General features: G+C 38.1%; 1 protein-coding gene across 1 annotated transcript; it reads left to right on the top strand.

The window, feature by feature from the left end:
* The first annotated feature begins 31 nt into the window (after window positions 1-31).
* Window positions 32-20,187, top strand: tinagl1 (tubulointerstitial nephritis antigen-like 1). The gene is made up of 12 exons (XM_028461845.1): window positions 32-189; window positions 2,757-3,070; window positions 5,720-5,786; window positions 9,057-9,149; window positions 9,324-9,438; window positions 11,597-11,723; window positions 11,903-12,053; window positions 12,134-12,320; window positions 13,787-13,832; window positions 14,608-14,731; window positions 18,177-18,222; window positions 18,439-20,187. Exons 2-12 carry the CDS (start codon window positions 2,764-2,766, stop codon window positions 18,604-18,606), a joined length of 1,431 nt encoding a protein of 476 aa, XP_028317646.1. The 5' UTR covers window positions 32-189; window positions 2,757-2,763; the 3' UTR covers window positions 18,607-20,187.
* The last annotated feature ends 1,825 nt before the right edge of the window (window positions 20,188-22,012 follow it).

The following is a 22,012-nucleotide window of genomic DNA, read 5'->3' as shown; positions in this document are numbered from 1 at the left end:
TCCTGCTCACTGCCTGTATATAGTGAAGACAAAGTCAGGGAGAGCAGATCTGGTGAGAGAGTGAGACAGTCTAGAGAGGCTGACCTTTTACCAGAACCCTTTCCTTTCTACCTGTGAACCACTGACTGAGTAATAAAGCTCCACAGCTTTTACTGGATTACAAAAGCAGGATCTCTTTCTGAACTCAAGGTAACGACCGCTTCACTTCTCATCAGCAGACTTCGGGCAGGTGCAGCCTCAACATCTGTCTACATTTTTATTACAACAAGTAATATTTGATTTATGTGACTTTCTGTCTCTTGACATGTTAATTTTTGGCAGAGGTGAAAGTAATGGATTACAAGAACTCACGTTTACTGTAATTGAGTTGCTTTTATTAGTACTTGTATTCTTTTTTAAATCAGTACTTTTTCTTGTACTTAACTACATTTTAAAAGAAGTAAAGTAATCTGTTACATTTCTACATCTCACCATTATGAGTAAATTATACTTTTTTTGTTTTAAAATGATTCATGGACTTTGTGAAAACTACAAAAAAAATGAATTGACCAGACAACAATCAAATGCATCACATCATCGCCGACCAATCAGTTTAAAACGTAATGCATAGCATCCAAAACAGCATTGAATGCTGGTCATTTTCTCAGTTTTATAGTTCATAAAGTTAGCTCTGCTTAGAGTCAATTTGATTTTGAATTGAATTCATTGGTGGTTATTTTATTTCAAAATTATTTTTTAAATACAGATGCCTTTATGGAAAATAAATACATTTCAATTGTGCCAGATTTTATCTTTTCCTTTTTAAGTTTATACATGAGATGTTTACTGTATGCAAGGGAACCATGGCAAGATTTTTTTGCCAAAAATAAACGTGGGGGGTGAAAGTAACTACTAACTTTTACTTTGAGTACTATTTAATTGAGCTACTTTGTACTTGTACTTAAGTATTTTATGGATGACGTACTTGTTGAGTACAATTTTAATCAAGTAACAGTACTTCTACTTGAGTAGGATATTTCAGTACTCTTTACACCTCTGGTTTTTGATCTCGCATTTTGCTTGGTTTGTTTATCTTCAGGGTGTGGGATAGTACAAGATTAAAGATTGTATTAACATGTAAAAAGAACATGAATGAGAGACTGGGGAACTCTCTTATTTTTTTTTTTTATTCCGCATGAGGTTACTGAGTACACCGGGTGTGTGTGTGTGTCCTCTTTTGTGTAATTCATAATGAGGCTGATAACATACACAGACCAGTGATCCCTTCACTCACCTGTTGTGGTGCAGGCCTCGTTAGACCATGAAATGATCTCCTGTACTTGGACAGAGTGAGGGATTCATTAAAGGAAACGTAGAGTGAGTGAAGGGCACTGAAGTGAAACAGAAAGGGTATTTATTAATGCACTCTTTTGGATGACGAAGCATTATCACAAAGTTCAGCAGTTGAGACGGAAGAAGTTACATGTCGTAATGTTCAAAATGAAGTCATTCTTGTCTGTAAGGGTTATTGGTCACTCTGGTCATGGTCTATCCTTACTCAAAGGCTTCTTTAGTTTGAAGTTTGAAGTTTTTCTTTTTTATGGAATTAATCCGAGCATAGATTATGTATTTTCTCATCTTGGAAATCTTTATCCCTCGTAATGTGATTAGTATATTTTGGTAGCTGATGCTCAAAGTATTCCATCATACTATTACTATGGAATTTAAAGCAGATCAGACTAATAATGCAACTTTCCTGGTTCTTTGTTGGTGGTAATGTCTATAAAAAAGTTTTGCTCAGATAATGAGCTAGTTTTAATTTCTTAAAGAGAAGTGGGTGGTTTTCTTTGTAATGGGTGTGCTGATGGTGCAGTAGTGGATTTGATCCAAGGCAGCATCAGGATACTATTGAGTAAATTAGCTTTGGAAGCAATATTAAGTGCCAACAATGTTAATGATAGGTCAGGGTGTTGATCAGAAATTGATGTTATGTGAATTTATATTTAAGCAAGATTTATGAAAAATCATTAAAATTTTCAAAAACAGCCTTAAATAACTTTCTAAAGTTGGGAAAAATGTTTTGTCTTTTGTTTAAAACTTGCCAAGTGGAAAATGGTGAACTGTGGTGGAAAAGCTGCAGCTAAAGTGCAGTCAGCGAGCGTCATTATGGAGCGTGACCTAGAGGTCTCAGTAGCTTTGTGAGCAGACTGGTGGGTGTTTTATTGCACTGCAACTCCTGAACTGCTACAACAAAACAGCAACGCAAAGGAAGAGACGTTCCCATCCCATGCTGCCATATGTGTGCATCTTAGACTAAAGGTGCAGTCATGCACTAAACAGGAGAGCAAAGATCTTTTTTTTTTTTTGTAATTTAGCTTTTTGTTCAGTGTGCATTGTGTCCTGAAACCTAAACAAATTAAATAATGGTAAGACCTGACACATTGGCATTTGTTTACATTTCCTTACTTTTATATCTATTTATTTGTTGCCTTGAAGGAAAATTTGGCAAAACACATGTTAATAACAGTAAAGTATGTGTGTTAAAGTAATGACTGATTATTGTCAGCTCTGCTAATACTTCAATGTGTATGTGTGTCACACAGCAGGCGATAATAGTGTATTGCAGCAGTTATACCCCAATTATGCCGCTAACCTTTTAACCTCTTTCCATCTTTTCCTGTAAAGCACAAAGGTATTTATTTGTGTTGCTAAAACACAACACAGGGTGCTGCTGAGTAAAAGGAAATGCACTAGTTGTTTTTTTTTTTTTTCTACAGATTTATCATGAGGCCCATCCTGTTGACTGTGATTGTGCTGCTCCTGGTGGTAGAAAAAGGAACATCAGACAGAATCTTGTCGAAAAAAAGGACAAAGAGGCAACTTGACAATCCACTCCATGTTGGTGGTATCAGGGACCCGTTCGGCTCCTACTGCGAGAGGAGAGGAGGCTGCTGTCCTGGCAGAGACGACCTGTGCACCGTGCCGTACTTAGACACCATCTGCTACTGTGACCTGTTCTGCAACCGCACTGTGTCAGACTGCTGCCCTGATTTCTGGGGTCAATGTCTTGGTGTGCAGCCACCTTATATTGGTACGTTCAAATTAAAACTCTGTTTTTATTGCCTTTGATATATATATATATATATATATATATATATATATATATATATATTACATACATACATATATTCACATTTTTAAATACTACAATCTATGTGTGCGCGCACATAGCGGTAGCCGGCACCATCCATCCAGCCCAACTCCAATACAGAGAAGTCACCACTTTATTTCATGTTCAAAAAACTAATTAATTACTATTGTGGCTGACAGCGTTTCTGCAAGCATTAAATCATTTAAAATTTGAATGTATATTTTTTTTGTTTAGGTTGCAAACAAAGTCCTTGTTACCTATACCAGACATGTGCCACTGGCGGCCCTTGATCTAATGTGGCGCGGCCCCCCCAAGCAAATGCACTAAATAACTCCAAAACACAGAATTGACTACAAAATATACATAAATAACAGAAAAATAAGCAAAACAAACAGCACAAAAGTACACAAAATGTCAATTCGTCTATTTTTTGTTATTTTTTTGTTTTGTTTTTCAGACCAGATATTCAACATTTTTGTGGCCCCCGCTGTGATAAGAAAAAGGATTTTATTTTATTTTTATTAGTCGACAAAAATATAAATATATTTTGGTATAGTTTCGTTATTGTTGAATGTAGTTGACAATAACTATGATGAAAAGTTTCTCTTTGTTTTTCAGTTCTATTAACTCTTATCAACTGTGTCTCATGCATCAGGAAAGAAGAGGTGTGAACAGAGCTGTAGATTGTTCACAAGCATTTCCCCCTCATTTAATCTCTTCTAATCGAAGGGAAACCTTTGAAGTCTTTACATTACTTTCCTCTTTTTTTTTTTGCCTTTCTACTATAAACGTCATTGAATATCAGCACAATGTGGCATTTTTTCAATCTCGGCAGGTGAATGTACACAGGGCCAACACCTCTGTTCTAGAGAGATAAGCGTTTCCCGTCATCGCACCAGAGTGCACTGCGTGTCAATAATGACGGCCTCTATCAATGAAAATATGTAGTGAACATTAAGTGTTTTTAAACAATTGAATATAAACTACCGGTCAAAAATTTTAGAAAATTAATTTTTTTTCAGTTGTTTACTGAAAATAATTTCTTTTTTTTAACCTCTGACTGTTCTGTACTTATCTTTGTACCATTTCAAGCTATTCATTGGACTTGCACGACTTGAATTGCCATAAATAACTGGAAAAATTAGGGTGTTCGAAAACTTTTGTCCGGCAGTGTATTTCACATGGATTTATTAAGTAAAGTATCAGAGAACAATTGAGGTCTACATGTGAATTCTCACAAACTTGTGAGATTTGAGGTTGGAGCTGTCAGTATTTCTGAGGTCCTCATCAAACATTTAAAATGTGTAAAAACAAAAAAAAATAACAATAAAAAATAATAAAGCACTGGAGGAAAAGCAGTGAACAAAACTGAATAAAAATGATAATATAGATTTAAAAATGTAAAATCTAAAACCATTAATATTATTAATCAATGGCATGCAAAGCAGGGCAGTGACTAATTAATAAATAAAACAAAAATAATTGTTTAAATACATTTAAAAAAATAAACAATAAAGCAAAGCAGTGAACAGTGTAATTTCGTATTAACTGTGGGGTGGGTTGGATGGAGGGATGAATGGGAAGTTAGAGGAAAGAATGTTGACTATGTAAAGGGCACTGGGGGGTGGGGGCGGGGGGCTTGAGGGTGACAGACAATTGGTGCCGGACATTAGGTGCCGGTGCAGGTGTGGACTCCAGAAGTGACAAAACGGGGACTCACATGGAGCAAACATGTCACAACTTTACCACACCACAGTTATAGGAGACCAGTATTAACAACAGGTCTGTTCTCCCAATCACTGCAGTGGGTCCCTCTCCTCTTTACCTCTAAGAAGCGCTACAATGACTGTTGTAACTTTAGTGTTCACACATTCCTGCCATGTTAATGTGTAACTGGTCACACGTTGGCACACTGTAGAAACTGTGCTTGGAGTGGGCGAGACAGCTGTGAGGGCTTCCGTCATAAATCAACCATTCAGCTCAGTAATATCTCACTGCGCTCATACCTCACATTCCAAGAGCTTCTGCTATTATAAATTGGAGTGAATATCCGCCAGCTAGCTAATATATGTTTTTAAAAGCACGCTTCGAGTGTCAAATACTTCCTAGGAATGTGCTACTGCTCCATCATCCATCCAGGTGGTTCGGACAACAAAAAGCAGCTCACATTCAGTTTATAGATCTTTACCTGGACACAGACATTAAGGTTTTTCATTCTTTATTAGAAAAGGTGGTGAAGTGGAGAGTGTAAGCTTTTAAAGCTATAGCTGGGTGAGCCAAAGGAGCCTGGGAAGGCAGGAAAGACGTTAAGGCCACATTCCTCTGATGGATTACTGAAGCTCACAGTTCTTTAGACCTGTGTGTGTGTGTGTTCCTGTGTGTCCAAAAGCTCTTAGCATTTTTATAGTGCTTGTATAGCTAATGTGTTGTACGATGTGTTTACTGTGAGTGAAGGCTACAGTATATAGGTTAAAATATCTGTGTGTGTGTATCTGTGCTATGAGCTTTAATGGGATTAGCTGTAGAGTGATTGTTGTTTAGCTGTTCAAACCTGTGTGTTGTTAATAAACTCTCTTCTACTCTTCCCAGGCGTCTGTGAGAGGAATGGAAACAGGTTCTTTGCAGGGCAAACATACAAAGAGAACTGCAATTTATGGTACGTAAAGCCCTCTTTTCTTCACCTACCTCTTTTACAACCATAAACCACGGACTTTCCCCATAACAGATTGACAACTTAACCAGCATTTTCACATAAATACGACAGTAAATGTGCAAGTCACAGTGTCTGTTATTTCAGAAAGTCATAGCTTGTCTGACATGTTAAAAACAATTAGATGCATTCTTGGGTGATATATTCCAGGAATTCGTTGCTTCTGTGCAACAGCTGCTTGATTAGCAGTTTGAAACTGAAATGTGCACAGAGAAAGTTGTCCCAGTGGTAAGCTTACAAGGTAGACCTTACTTTTTTTTTTTTTAAGTATCCATGTAATGCTCACATGATCCTCTATGGAATGTTGGTTTACAATTTACTGTTTTCTTATTCAAGTAATTCTGGAATCACTGTATGCAGTAATAACTAGTGAATACCATAAAAATGCAAACGCAGGCCTAAATATGCCTTCGTTGCTTGCCGTGCGAGTGCTGGATTAATTTTTCCAGATCATTAGAGCTTCTACTAGATTGATCATAAAGCTTAGAGGGCAACATATCTAAATAATTCCACAGAGCAAACCACATGTTAAATTGTAACCATAATGTATAAACCAACATTCTTCTACTTGATGTTACTATCAGAATAATGTTTTTTACAGGCTAAAGTTTTGTTTTCATACTTTTGCCAGTGTTGTGTTTTTTTATTTAATCTCTGCAAGGACAAACAGCATCCAGTCACATGACCCTGACATGAAATGAAAACACTGTTTTTCTAGCTTAGCTCTGAGTCCTGTGGGAGTGTTTGTGGAAACATTATCTGGGGTGATAGTGATGGCTGTGAATAAGATGTGAGTGAAGATGCAGAGTCTGTTCATGGAGAGAATTCCACACTTGTCCTCCACTCTAATATTTCACAATATCTTTAACCTGTGTGTGTGTGTGTGTGTGTGTGTGTGTGTGTGTGTGTGTGTGTGTGTGTGTGTGTGTGTGTGTGTGTGTGTGTGTGTGTGTGTGCGTGCGCGCGTGTGTGATTTTGACTAGGTATCCATTTGTGAGTCTGGTTCATGTTTTATTACCACCTCATGCTGTTCCCACAGATGGATGTACTTATTGTAAATGATTGTGTAGTGACAGAGGGATTGTAGCAGGTCATTTAGAATGAACTTAACTGTTATGTCACAGGTGGAGGTTGTACAAACTTTCTTTGTGAATTCATGTAGTTGTCACCAATGACGTATTAAGGTACAAAATCTCTTGTTCATTGTAAAACTAAAGAGGCTTATGAAAGTACTTGCAAAAGTTCTTAAGATATGCAGCACCCTACCAACAAGAAATGCTTCACCTTCTAACATTACTTATATTATTGATTGACTTTGATATCCCATTTTACTACTGCTAAAAACGTCTTTAAAGATTCCTGGGTTGTAGTTACAGCTTGAATTTGTGCTGGAGATAGTTTCAAACACAGATGTAAACATTTTAAACATGAACTTGCCGCTCAAAAGTTTGTTTTCATCTTCACCGTAAACGCTTTCTTTTTGACATTTTCAAGGAAGTGTGGTGGGGCTGGGGCTGTTGCCATGGTATCGGTAGCTGACGATGATATACATTGCAACGGCTTCCCTAGCAACGGTTATTGTGTCAATGGTTACCATGGCAACAGTTCCGGTCTTTCCGTGTCAGCCCGAAAACAAACATCCCATTGTTTGGCACAAGCTTTCAGTCCGTGGAAAAGCCAGAATTGAGTTGGGAAGTCATTGGCAGAGTTTTTGGGGGCAAACATGAAATGAATGAAAAACACTTCTATGCATCCGTCCACGAGACTCCACATCCCACAATGCAATGCGTGAAACTTTTCTACCAACTTTTATAAGAGATTGTTTACCGTAGAGATCAAAACAGACTTTCGAGCAACAATTTTAAGGAAATTATTTGTGATTTATTGACCAATGAGGCCTAAACTGTCTTTATCTGATAAAAAAATATTCTCTCCGACAGCTTTAAGTTAGAGTAAAGTTTGAAACCATGGTTTTATTTGCTGTTGTGTGAAGATATCCCTTAATACGTGTGGCAGTCCCTTGTTGAACATATTATGTTCCCTTCTTCTGAGAAGTTGGTTTTGGATCTGTTGACTTCCTTTATCTGCTCCAAATGATCTGAAACACAGAGTCTTCTGCTTGCACAGACAACATCAACACCCTCAAGGGGCGACTATCTTCACTTTGATTAGTCTACGCCACATGGGACCGCTGCCAAGAAATACCTATAGCTTTTATGGTTCTGGGATTTTTTTCAAGTTTCCAAGTTGTTGTGCATAACGTCACTCAAATGTGTTGCTTTTGTAGCAATGAGTGTGACGAGGAATCCAACATGCAGCACATTTCATTCCTCACACATCTTATTTCCAGGTACACTCAGTCCCTTGAGTGTCATATATCTGTCATCAGCCTTGTGTTTAAATATCAATGTGCCACTGTTGACCTGCTGCTTTGGAGAAGGTCACTCTAAAGTTATTTGTGCTTTTCTCAAATCAGAATCCTTCACTCCCCCAACAATATGAATACATTCCCACAGGTACATCTGGGGAATCCAGCAGGAAGTTAGATCAGTTTGAGAAATGAGTCAGTGTGTGTGTATTTTGGCAGTGCTCTTCTCTTTGTAAATATGACGTCTCATAGTCATTCTTTCTTATGATGGATACTCCCCTCATTTCCTATCTTTCATGTAATATTGTAGTGTTTCTCACATTATGACAGATCTAGAGGTGTGCCATGTATTTTGATAAAGAAGGCTGTCAGTGTCTTCAATATTGTTTGTAGGAGTTATTTATTACTTTTCCATGTTAGTAGGTAGCACAATAGAAATTATTGTATTTTAAAATGTGTGCTGCGGGATTATTTCACACGTGAAAATTGGAAAACGCTGCTCTCAAGCACAGCCTTCATATAATGGCTCTGCCCTCGCAGTGAGTCATTAGAAACTAAATTCTATTTCTAAACACTGAATAAACATCTGTTCTTCATCATTGATGCCATTCATCTTATCTCTATATCCTCCTACTGAAATAGATCTTCAGCCTTAAAAAGCATACAGTATTTTGATTGGTGCAACTTCTCAAAATTTTTCCCAGTCTCTCATTGGTTTATTTTAAGATGAGACCAATATTTTCACAAATATTTTCCTTTCACTAAGCTCCTCTGAACCCATGTATGTATGATATTTCTGCTGAATATTTTTTGCTATTAATGTCCTTGCTGTTTCTCCTCTCTTGCAGTACATGCGGGCCAACAGGACGCTGGAACTGTGAGCAGAACGCCTGTCTGATCGAATCAGACATGATCCAAGGCGTAAACAGAGGAGACTATGGGTGAGAAACACACTGTGTCCCAATACAACTTGTTCACCTGCGATACCAACTTTTTATTCATTTTTTTACTAATATTGGACCAATATCGGATATCCATATCAGATTGGGATACACTTAGTATATTGTAAAGGTTTGATGTGACAGTCTTTCTTGCTTTTTTGTTTTGTTTTTTAGGTGGAGGGCAGCAAACTACAGTCAGTTTTATGGAATGAGTCTGGATGAAGGCCTCAGATACCGCCTGGGAACACAAAGACCATCGAGGACCATAATGAACATGAATGAGATTCAGGTACAAAACATGTTTCAACCGTAAAATTTCGTTTTATCATCCACAGAACACCTGTCACCTGAAATATGTCAAAGAGGCACTTTCAAACTTTAGATGGACATGGTTGAACAAACAGTCTAACAGCCTTTGTTATATGAAGGCAACTGGGAAATATTTGTTTGGAGAGTCTACATTCCTGCAGCAGCTTTTCGAACCTGCTACCTGCGCCATCTCTCTTTAATGTCCCACCAAGGGTTTCTTTGAAACAAGATTCTTCACCTCCTCCACCTGTACATGGCTATTCCCCTGTCTAAAGATATATAATCCCTTTTAGTGAAAGAAGCGTGAAGTCAAAGGACTTGGAAGTTTTTTTTCCCTTCTACTTATATTCACTCTCAACAGCAATAAATTAGGTTTTGAGTTTTGACTTTATATGCCTGCCATCATTGTATTTTAAAGTGAAAAGCCACTACTACTACTAAAATGACAAAAAGAACTAAATCTTTTACCTAAACTTGTAAGATAAAGAAAAATTTTGTTTCTTAGAATCCGCAGTTGAACATTTTGTGAAAAAAATATTTACCCCTTGTTAAGCTTCTTTAATATGCACAGTGCACACATTAAAATCAAAGATCATAGAAATCAGTTGGAGTCCAGAGTTAATGTAATGCAGAATGATCCATGCCTATAGGGGATGTCTCAATGACAGGTAGGAATGTTTACACTAGTGAATTGTTACAGTTTCCCCATGACGATTTATTACTTTATAACTTCGGGGACTTCCTGGTTTGTTAAACGTGCGTTCAAAGCATTTTACAACAAGCCGGTGCTGATCAAAACCCTTTTCACCCAACCATGGTTGTGTGTGCCTTCTTGATGCTCTGATCCACTCAGTCTTTGTTTACATTCTACCCAGACATATTACATAAGATGAAAGTAAGACACCACAAAGAGAGAATGGAGTAGCTGGTGGCTGCCTGGAAAAGAGAGAAAAAAGCAAAACTATATTTCACTCTGCACCTCCACTCCTCCCATTCAGCCACCTTTTGATCCATTTGCACCTGAATATCTTCAGAGGTCCCCCCCCCCAACCTTCTTTTCTACACCCCCACCCATTCATGACTCCCCTTCCAGCCTTTTGGCTGTTACCAGCAACAAAACGCCTCAGATATGTGCCGTGAATGCCTGAATGGTAATCAGAAGAATGTGGCGAGGCTGCCAGACCTCATGTGAAAATGTGAATGAGAGAGTGGAGGTGTTTTGTACCGACGTGGGTTATTACACATCACTGACAGATTTGAAGTCGATCCAACTTCAAGAGGAGATTATTAGACATGAGCATCAGCAATTACCTACAAGTGGCTGTGCAATCTCAGGAATATATTTCTGTTATCAAACAATCCCATCCAATCCAATTTGGGCCTCATGTCAAGGAAGTAATATTTTCACCCACATTTTTTCATCTATTAGAAGGAATACGTCAATAGTACTCAACTTATCTTGACAAAATTTGAACAAAAAGATAGACCTTATGCCATGGAGAATTCCAATTAATTTTTGAGGGGATCCGGATCAATATACTGATTCTGGATCAGTTTGAAAAATCTTAAAATCCTTAATTCAATGGCAACATTTCAAAAATTCCTATCTCAGTTCCTCAATTAACCCACCGAATTTCATTCAGATAGGATCAGGATTGAGCATTTCATGGTTCACATCTGGCAACGAGGATGTTTGGCACTTGGTGGAGGTTGCGCTCTGAGTGCTCTTATTTTGGTAATATTATTATAAAGAAATGTGTCATCTTGTAAACAATCTGCATTTCCAAAGAAGATTTGAGTGAAAGGTTATTGTCAATTATTACAATTTCAAGGCGACAGTAGATCAAGTGGCCCTAAAGCTTCAGTGTACACCCAATCTAATAAATAAAAACAATGTAGTGGTCAAAACACTTCAATTCAACGTAATTTATATAGACTAAATTACAACAATAGTCCATCTTGAAGTGCCAAAACACCAAACACTAAGATTCCTTCAAGCTGAGCTTTGCTTGAGCTGGTTTTAGTGACGTTTTTCTCTGTGAAATTCCTGTTTTGAAATTTCTGATGATCAGATTATGACATGTGTATTTGATTTTAGCATCTAACATATTGCCATATTGCATTTTCTCTTCTATCAGATGAACATGGATCCTGTGAGTGATCGTCTGCCGCTGCATTTCAACTCGGCAGAGAAGTGGCCCGGGAAGATTCACGAGCCCCTGGATCAGGGCAACTGTGCTGCTTCTTGGGCTTTTTCAACAGCTTGTGAGTTCTTAAGAGCCTACCTACAGTAATAAAACCAGAAATATAGTTTGTGTGGCAAACGAGCTTTGTACGTTGTTGTATGTATGACTTAAATTTTGTGAGTTATGCAAAAGATTCTGATCAAACTTGAAAATTTAGATTTTAGTGCATTTACTAACATTGTCAACCCTTATCTTTAGCTGTAGCATCTGACAGAATCTCCATCCAATCAATGGGTCACATGACGCCTCAGCTGTCTCCTCAAAATCTGATATCCTGTGACACACGCAATCAGGGAGGCTGTGCTGGAGGCCGTATCGATGGGGCCTGGTGGTACCTCAGGCGTCGAGGGTAGGCACTTGGTGTGAAAAAAAAGAAAAGAAGGTGCTATAGTATAGGATGATGGCTTGACTGTGTAATCTCTCTAACAGAGTGGTGACGGAGGACTGTTATCCGTACAGTCCCCCACAGCACACGCCAGTGGAGGTGGGTCGCTGCATGATGCAGAGCCGCTCTATTGGTCGGGGAAAGAGACAAGCCACACAGCGCTGCCCCAACCCGCAAAACTACCACAACGACATCTACCAATCTACACCTCCCTACAGGCTCTCTACTAATGTAAGAACTGTTCACACTGCAATACATCAGGGATGGGACACGAGCAAAGGTTGAAATGGATCAACATTAATTAACCTACCTATCGAATTAGACGCGCAAATAAACATGGTAGAATGCCTTATGTCTGACTGGCCGTTTTTAAAGCATTATATAAACCTTTTATTAATAAAACTTCTATTTATGGTCATTTTAAGGTACTGTAACCTTTAAACAAGGTCAAATAGTTGAACTTGTGTTTTTGCAACTGCAGTCATTTGTATTGAGAACACAAGCCACTAGAGGTGTAAAGAGTACTGTACTATGCTACTCAAGTAAGTACTGTTACTTGATTGAAATTGCGTTTAGGTACAATTAAGTCATACATAAAAATACTCAAGTACAAGTAAAAGGTAGCTCGCTCAAATAGGACTCAAAGTAATAGTTACTAGTTACTTTCACCCCCCACGTTTATTTTTGGTAATAAATCTTCCCACGGTTCCCTTGCATAGAGTAAACATCACATGAATAAACTTAAAAAGGAGACAAAATCTTGCACAATTGGATCTTAAATTATTTCCACAAAGGAATCTGTATAAAATAAAAGGTTTGTTCAAATCTACAATTACTTTTTTGAAAATAATATAACACCAATGGCCAATGTACCAATGGCTCTAAGTACAGCTGAATTAACGAACTCTAAAACTGAGAAAACAACCGGTATTCGATGCTGTTTTGACGCGGTGCATTGCGTTTAATCTGGTTGGTTGGCTGTGATGTGATGTATTTGATTGTTGTAATTCTATTTTTTGTAGTTTCACAATGTCTGTTGGTAATTTCAAAACAAAAGATAATAATTTACTCAGTAACGGTTGGTTGTAGAAATGTAAATAATTACTTTTAAAACATACTTCAGTACAAGTACCCATAAAAGTAACTCAATTACAGTAATGTGAGTACTTGTAACCCGTTACTTTCACCTCTGCACGCCACATGCAAATAAAATATATCCCATCATAAAAGAGGAGTACGATACCTATTCTAAAAGATGGCATGGAGTTTTCAAAGGACCAATTACTGTTTGGTCAGTGTTTAGAAAATAAACAACACACTTCAATTCATTAGGGATCAATCGCTCTCTGGGCCACTTTATGGAAAACAAACAAATGCTCTCCACTCATTCCGCCGAGTATCAAATAACAAGCACCTCAATCGTTTCCATGAAGCAGTGTGGCTTCATCAGTAAGCATTCATCAGTGCTAAACAATGGATAATGCCTCCGAGAAACAATTACAGCCTTTTATTTCTGTCTCCGGATAGCCTATGAAGTCAATAAGCCAAGCATAAGAGCAGAAGCCTCCTGAACTCAATCTTGTTATCTGACTTAACATCCAGGAGTTTGTTTTCAGCCTCTTTATTTAACTGACATGTAATGATTTGTGTCTGTCTCACTGCCTAAATATTCTCTCCCTGTTTTTTTTGTCTGTCAGGAAAAAGAGATTATGAAGGAGATAATGGACAACGGCCCTGTGCAAGGTAAGATGATGCCCCTCTGTGTTCTCCTTCACCAGTCTTGTAAACAGTATCAGTCATTTACTCCAGGAAAATCGAAACTCTTTAGAAAAACACTTTACTAGATCAGATCTGACCTGTGATGAGGTCGTGGTTGACCTTGACATTTCAACTCTGACCTAAGTCACCTGATCACAAATGGTTTGCCATCACACAAAATGCTATTCAGGACACTAGGTACAGGTACATTAGGGTGCTCGTCTAGGCGGTGTTTGTGTGTGGATGTGTGTGCGTATGTCCTTTGTGAGTCAGTGCCAATGTCTTGTTGTATTGTTCAGGAGTCCAGACAGGAAGAGTTTTTGGCATCACATCAAGTTTCATATTTTTCTAAACGGATGTGTGTGTGTGTGTGCGCGTGTTTGTGCCTTCATAAGACTCTACTCCTATTTGTCTAGATACTATGTGCACTGTAAGTTGTTTATAATAAATGCTCATATAGAGTTCCATCCATCCATTCATCCATCCAACTATTCCCCTCACAACAAGAAGAACCGCTTCAGATCAAATATCAAATGAGGATCTGTTTCTGAACAGTTATGATGTGTGGGCGTGTGTGACTCAGAGGAATAATCATTATTTGTTCAGCTAAACGGCCAATTTCCTTTCAATAAAGCACAGCTTGAACAAGATTTGTATCACACACAATCATAATAGCTTCCTGAAATAAAGTTATAAGGTGATTACGTTGTTAAATTTTATATTTTTTATAATTCATTGTGGGGTTTTTTTTCCCATACAGCCATTATGGAGGTCCATGAAGACTTCTTTGTTTATAAGAGTGGGATCTACAAACACACTGACGTCAGCTTCACCAAGCCGACGCAGTATCAAAAACATGGAACACACTCAGTGAAAATCACAGGGTAAGTTACTTTGAACAGACGTTTCGTTTTAGTGAATTGAACATCTGAAGGCTGAGTTAAGCGAGCTCAACTTGCTTGAAACAGTAATAGAAATGGTTGTTTAACAATGCAACACATATTAGATGAGCTGTTTTTCCTCCATGTATAAACCAGCTTTGGTAATCTGCTGTTGCTGTATTTAACTCAGGAACATTATTAAGAAGACCTGAAAGGCGAGGCCAAGTTTTTGTGCTTTCCCACTAAAACTAAAAGCTCGCTCATTGAGAAACTTCTAGAGACTCAACACATGGCGTATTATTGTGAAAGACTTTTACAAGGAACATTCAGGCTTTTAATTCTGATTCAAAGAATAGACTTTACTCCCAGACGCACCTCGGCTCCGCTTTTGCCCCAGACAACACCCCCCCATTTTATGTCGACCACAAATATGCAGACGGGCAGACGGCAGACACACCTGGATTGCCTGCCCCCACCCCTCTGTTATTTCCCACCCCTCTGTTATTCCCAGCTTTTTTTCTTTTTTTTTTCTTTCTTTATTACCACATATCCTGTTGCTCTGTCATTTCTCCATCATCATTCTTATTCTGGTCACCCGAGTCAGTGAGTCTACCCGTTTGTGCTCTTTATACCGTATACACAACAACATCCATATCAGGTAGAATGAGTGGGGGCTGGTTGGTGCTGATTTATGTGTGAGGGGTGAAAATAGAAAGCCATAGAAAGCTAAAAGGACCCATTAATGACATAAAAACTGTCTATCCAGCTGGTTTGAAACCATATGTCTGTCCTAACAATGATGTATAAGCAGGTCTCATTGTATGTACTGGTTGACCAGTTCACTGCAAATGGTCTATTAGCTGGGCTGAGGAATGTTTGGTTGTTTATGGTAAACTTTCTCTTCATCCTTACCTGAACAACGAGAGGAATAGAAAACTTGGAATGAACGTTGCAGCATTATCAAAGCAGTGTTAAATGATTTATCTGATTATCCATTAATGAAGACAAAGCAAACTCTAGTAATCCCTCCACTGTCTTCATACAACTTTTATTTTTATTTTTCCAAAACCTGTATAGACATGTGTATGATAAACACTGTCCCCTTCAAACCTGTATTTAACTTAAACTGCACACTTGTTGAGAATGCCACAAGTCTACTTAATAAACTAGAGATTGTTGCTCATATAAAGAAGGACACAGTTGGCAATATAATTTCCTCTCTGCAAACTGTAGAGGTGTTGTGCCTTTGTTGTGGCCGTGAAAGTCAGAGTTTATTCTTCAGCTTCCACATCCTTACCGGTACTTCTTTGCGTGCACAGAAAGGAGAAATGGACAGCAGGGGTCTGTGGAGTTCTTGTGTTTTGAGCTTCGACCTGCAGGCCAATAGTGTGTTTACATTGGCCAAAGCCTAATACTGTGCACTCCTATAAGCCCAGGCCTTGGGAAAGTTTGTGCAAAGAGCATTGATGTCCAGTGTGGTGGAAAAAGCATTGTCTGAGCTGCTGATCCTGCCTAAACTGGACATAGAGATGGGGATCAATCCATCGGAGAAAAGGTCAGGACTAGGATGAGGGGCATCGGGCACAGGGCGGGGTTTGTGGGTACAGCAGTGCGCGAATCATTGTTCTCCACACAGCAAGCAAGCTGATCGCATGTCTGATAAGAGATCGGCTGTGTCCCAACTTCGTTTTGTTTTGTCTCTGCTAATAGAAAAAGCAGACAGGCTCGCATAAAGGATCCCACACACATACACACGCACACACAAACAGGTGTGTGTGTCTAATGCTGCGTTCACACCGACTGCATCATGAAATGTTTGTGCGACCAGATTACATACAAAGTCAATGGATAGATGCGTCCCAGATGCGAAATCTTTCCGGTGCGGCGGTCCGATCCATGCGTCAAGAGCGTTGGTCGCACTCTCCCGATTTTTCATCATATTCGCAAGAGTTGAAAAAATTGAACTCCTGCGACTGTTTTGCATGACGAAAGCCAATCAGAGTATTTGTTGACGATGACGAATGAACGAATGATACACGGATTATCCTCGCTTCACTTAAACACGCATATGAAGCGAATGGGGACATTTTTTGATCCTGAGAAACCTGCGGAACATTTTGTGCGGCAGATGCGTCCGGTGCTGCAGAAGACGCATTTGGTGTGAATGCAGCGTTACTCGCATACAGACAAGATTCATTTGGTCTGTTTAGAGCAAAATTAGAATTTGGTATTCAGTAAAAACAAGTTGTACAACAGTTAGTCCTGACCAAATAATTTGATTGGACAAGAGACAATCCATTATCACTTCACTGTACAGGCGTTCTAATAACCGGTAGTCAACTTCCCTTGTCTCCCTTATCGTCATTTCTTGATCACCATTTTTGTTCTAGTTTGTTCCCGGTATTCCCTGTGATATCGGAACTAAGTAAAACCACTTCTATGTACTCGTCACCACGACCCCACATCCCACAATGCAATAGCGCAAATGTCAACAAAGGGAGTGTTGATGCATACACCATGATTTTATCTAAAATATTGTGTGTAGCAGCTTTAAATCACTGAAATTACGTTGATAAGTTTAAATTGATTGATTTTTTTTAAAATACTATATTGTGAATATCATACAATTTTCTAAATAATAATTATCCACGTTTAAAAATAATTATTTTACAGTGTATCATCTGTGCGACTCCACTGAAGGAATAGCAAAGTCACTTCCTGATAGAGGGTGGACTGTCTGTGAATGTTGTGCTTTCAGCTCTCTGAGTTGGCAGCATCTGAGAGCATCTATTCTATTTTCCAGCATTCCTTTCTCTTAAAATAAGATAACAAGTGATTAGAACGGAGAAGTCTCTGGGGAAATAAAAAGGCTCAGAGTTTAAAAACAGGATGGGAAGTGGCTTTGAGGAAACGTCACTCTCACACTGCGTAGTGAAGGTGGGAGCAACCAAAATACTTCAAATTACGTTGTATGAGAAGTTTCTTGGAAACGAGTAGTTAGGGGAAAACTAGGCCCAGCCTTAAATGTGTGTTTCATGTTTAGAAATATGTTTTCCTGTATTAGTGTTTACTTCCTTATAACTTATTCGCTCGTTTCCGTCTCATGTCAGTGAGCGGAAACGTCATGGGAAAAGGGAATTCCTTGTTCTTTGGATTGGAATGATGTTAAAGTTCAGTTGGGCAGAGTCACGCCTGAAATACTCAGGATGTTGTCATCAAGATCAAAACATTTGCTTGTTTTTTTTACTTAAAATACTTTTTTTCTATTAATTTCACCAAGCCAACCTGAGGTAAATACATGCCTAGTAAGGGTTCCCACCAGACACTTTAGTGGGAAACGATCCTTACTGTATTTCACAAATACACTTTACAGTCTTGATAGATCAGGTATTGTTTACTTTAGTTTTTCCATTGAATGCTGATTTTAATGCATTTTGCTTTTTGTCAGGTGGGGAGAAGAGAGACAGTTTGATGGTAAACCAAGAAAATATTGGGTAAGATTTATTCGTTTTCCCAAATACTTGAAAAACACAAATGTTCCTACCCTTGTTTCTCATACATTTTAATTTTGACCAAAAATGGGTTTTGGACAATGCTAAAATGAAGAATTTAGAATGAATATTTCCATGTAAAAGAACTACTTGTATACTTGGCTGAGACAAAGCGCTCCTGGTAATATTTTTACATCATCCCTAATATATTGTTCACAGATTGCTGCTAACTCCTGGGGAAAGAATTGGGGAGAGAATGGTTATTTCCGCATTGCTCGAGGGGACAATGAGTGCGAGATTGAAGCATTTGTAATCGGTGTGTGGGGCCGGATCACAATGGAGGACATGCACAATCACCACCACCAACATCATCGCCGACACATTTAAAGACAATTCAGACTTGAAGACCCCACAAAGACTATTGATTTCCTTGTTGTTTTAACACTGAAGACAACCACGCCAACAGTATCAGAGGCCCATCACCTCCCTCAGCCTCGACCTGTAGCTGTAACAAGCACAAAAAGCTCTTCTTTTTATTTTCCCTCTTCCTCGCATTCTTTACCATCAAACCAAACAAAAACCACACTTTTGTTGTGCATCAAACATCACCATAAAATAAAAAAAACCTTAGTTCATGTTCACTTTTCCACTGCTCAGGAGGCTACTTCCCCAATGACCAATACTGTCAAAGTTCTTACAATACTTTGAGGTGGAAAAGTGTGATGACAGGATGATCTCTCTCTGATTCCTTTATTCTTTCACAGCTCAACCTCAAGTCTTTGTAGTTATAAAACTATAATCCAGACAGATTCATATCTGAGACTGCTCAGAGAAACGTAGACTGAGTTAGAGATTATCAGACATCAGACCCTTTGAGAAAAACCTGCCCTGTTTGAACTGTGTAACTGGATAACTTAATACTGGTGACCTTAGTGACATTTACCGACTACTGAGAGCGGTACTTTGGCTCTTTCCCTAAGGGTGAGAGTTAAAAGGTGGATGCTTGTCAAAAACCAGCAGGTTGTACTTTTTTTTTTTTTTTTTGTCACACATTCCAACAAACGTTGACTTACACCAACACAGGGTTAACTTTAATAGCATCACAGACATTGAATGATCATCATTTATAATCAAAGCTTTCAAAGTTAAGTTCATAAAAGACCTCTTCTCACACTTCAATCTTCACATATAATTTATGAAGATGGGCTCCAGAATTTAATGATAAAGAGATTAAAGCCATTCTATCATTCTTGACCCGTCAGGATGTCCTCAGATGTGAAAAAGATGGTTCAAGTTTCCAAGTTGTTATCTTGCTTTATTATATTGTGTGTACACTGTTACGATTTAAGCTCCAGATACTATCTTTGTGTTGCAGTTATATATAGAAGATTTATTTTATTTTACTACTTGTTTCAAAATGTATTATTGCGTGTAGTAGCTTTTATTCCAGCACTCATTGTCATCACGCTGCTTTTCTTTCTTTACATAGTTAAGGATAAAGTTGGATGCTGCTGCTAAAGTCCAGTCAGTGTGTGTTAAACAGTGGGCTTTTATTCATTAGACGTGTAATAAAGATGTAAAACCCCTTCTCACTAAACACAGTGCAGTCACACAAGTTAAGTGGAAGGTTTTATGTTTGAATTGTTATTTTTTTTACGAGTTGGGTTGTCCCAGTAGGCCCTGTGATAATAAAAGTGCATTGAGGTTTTTTAGCCACACTTTCAAAAGAAAGCACAGCTTGTTATTATCACATACCTTTAATTACACCCTGATTTCTTTTAGTGTAAACTTCAGAAGACCTTTTCATTTCTGTACATCAATGCCTTGAGATCTTTCAAGCCGTTTCATGGTTTCCATTAGGCTTGTGAATTTAAGAATTGTGAATTTCTTGATGGACAAGCAATTTGGCGGGAAAGCTCAACTACTGTAGGTGTCAAAACTTTACAATAAACATCACATTAAAAACAACTTTAAGCCAAGCTATTATTCAAATGGAACATATACTTGGGTTGATATTTATTTTATTGTGTTTTATTTCTCTTCCCTTGGAAAACTAAAATTGATCACACCTTTGTGTGTAACAAGTCATACCAGCAACTCGTACTACACGCTTTACTTCAGTGATGTTTATATTATTAAGACCAAAGATATGTAACAACTATTACTCAGCATTACATGAAGAGTTCACAGGTTTATTTTTATTTTTTTTAATTTTAGGACCAAAATAAAGTTTTTAAAGAAAAACACATTCAGTATTTACCGTATTTATATGTGCCTAGCGTAGCTTCTACGGTGGCTGTATTTTAGCAGCAGTTAGCTAATAGCAATAGAAACAATGTTGACTGCTAGCTAAATATATCTGTGTTAGCCTACATTACGGACCATTTCTATTATTCCCTAATCTCCTCAGTGTTGGCATTCAACTTATTTAAAATGTAAACGGAAAACTTTATTATCTTCAAAAAGCTAAACCATTAGCCGTTAGCTTGATTAGGCTAGGCTATACTCAATGTGTCCAAAGGTTTTTAAGGATGTTGCACGTGGATATTTTTAGGATGAAGGTTGAGAAGAGCTTCACTTCATTTTCTTAATTTCTCATTGAAAAGACTGTTTTTTTTTTTTTTTTAATTATCATTTTCAGTTTCCCACAAACCCGTCAAAAGGTTTCCAGCAGCTCCAGCAGACATCCACACATTGTGTTTATTGTAAAAAAAAATAAAAAATAAACTGCTTCATATTCTTGATGTGCTAAAAGTAATTTATGAATACATGTAAATAATTTCCTTTCCCCCCCCCCCCTTATTTTCATTGTGTGCAATACTTTATTATTGCCCTGCTTTTTGTATTTTGTGTGCCTAGTGCGTCACCCTGTTTGTGTTCACTTCCACAATAAAATCTCTGAAAAACAAGTAATGTTTTGTGCATATGAAACATTGGAGAATGAAAACACAACAACTGCTGCACAATTGTGTGTATGTGCATATGCTTGTGTAATTAGTGGGGGGGGGGGGGGGGGGGTTGACTCACTGCATGCAGGATGCTGAGGTTGTCATATCACAGGATATGGCTGGTGGATTGAGCACAGTTTTCATAAGACGGCGCACTCTCCCATCACTGAGTGTAATAACTCTGGCCATCATTCATCAGTAAACCAGGGTGAGAACTGTGAACGGTTACACAACGCAAAACACGCAAATATGTGGTTATAACAAGTTTGTCCATAACAATCTTTAGTACTCCATCGGCACATTGTGTTTAAAGGGAAGCTAAAACATTCAGTTAATGTTGTTGATATGTTCAAAGGCATCCTGCAGCTGATTCATGAAGTGATTTTTGTCTTTTTGAGGTGAGAAATTACACATTGTCCTGGTATTGGAATGTGTTTCTACTTAAAATTGTGTTTTCAGTCAATAGTAACACTAGTTATAATTCTCAAACTACTGCAGCGATACAATGTGTAAGCTATCAAGAATGTGATTTGGTTTTAAAGAGTGAACTGAATGAATGGCGGTGATATATAACTCCTTTAAATCCAAACAGATGTACATGTACAGTCCTGTAATCTGCTGATTGCATTATTTTACTTGACTGACCAATAGGAATGAATCACAGAGTTCTATTCTCTCTCTCTTCCTGCTAGCCTGAGGGGCGTGGGAAGGGCTGTGAACTTTTAAATCATATTTCCTCAAATAATTAGATTTTGAAAGTTGTTTGGACCAAATGAAATAACTTCCCTTTTAACCCTGTTAAAGAGAAAATAGTTGCAGCTCTGTATAATGTACCATAACGTAAT

This window comes from Gouania willdenowi, chromosome 11 (assembly GCF_900634775.1).
Source record: "Gouania willdenowi chromosome 11, fGouWil2.1, whole genome shotgun sequence".
Classification (NCBI taxonomy): Eukaryota; Metazoa; Chordata; class Actinopteri; order Blenniiformes; family Gobiesocidae; genus Gouania; species Gouania willdenowi.
This window is presented reverse-complemented; position numbering and strand designations above follow the sequence as displayed.

Coding starts and splice junctions, on each gene's coding strand:
- tinagl1 (XM_028461845.1), top strand. CDS start 2,764: ATGAGGCCCATCCTGTTGACTGTGATTGTGCTGCTCCTGGTGGTAGAA. Junction 9,150..9,323: donor GTAAACAGAGGAGACTATGG/GTGAGAAACACA, acceptor TTTGTTTTTTAG/GTGGAGGGCAGCAAACTACA. Junction 11,724..11,902: donor TTGGGCTTTTTCAACAGCTT/GTGAGTTCTTAA, acceptor CCTTATCTTTAG/CTGTAGCATCTGACAGAATC.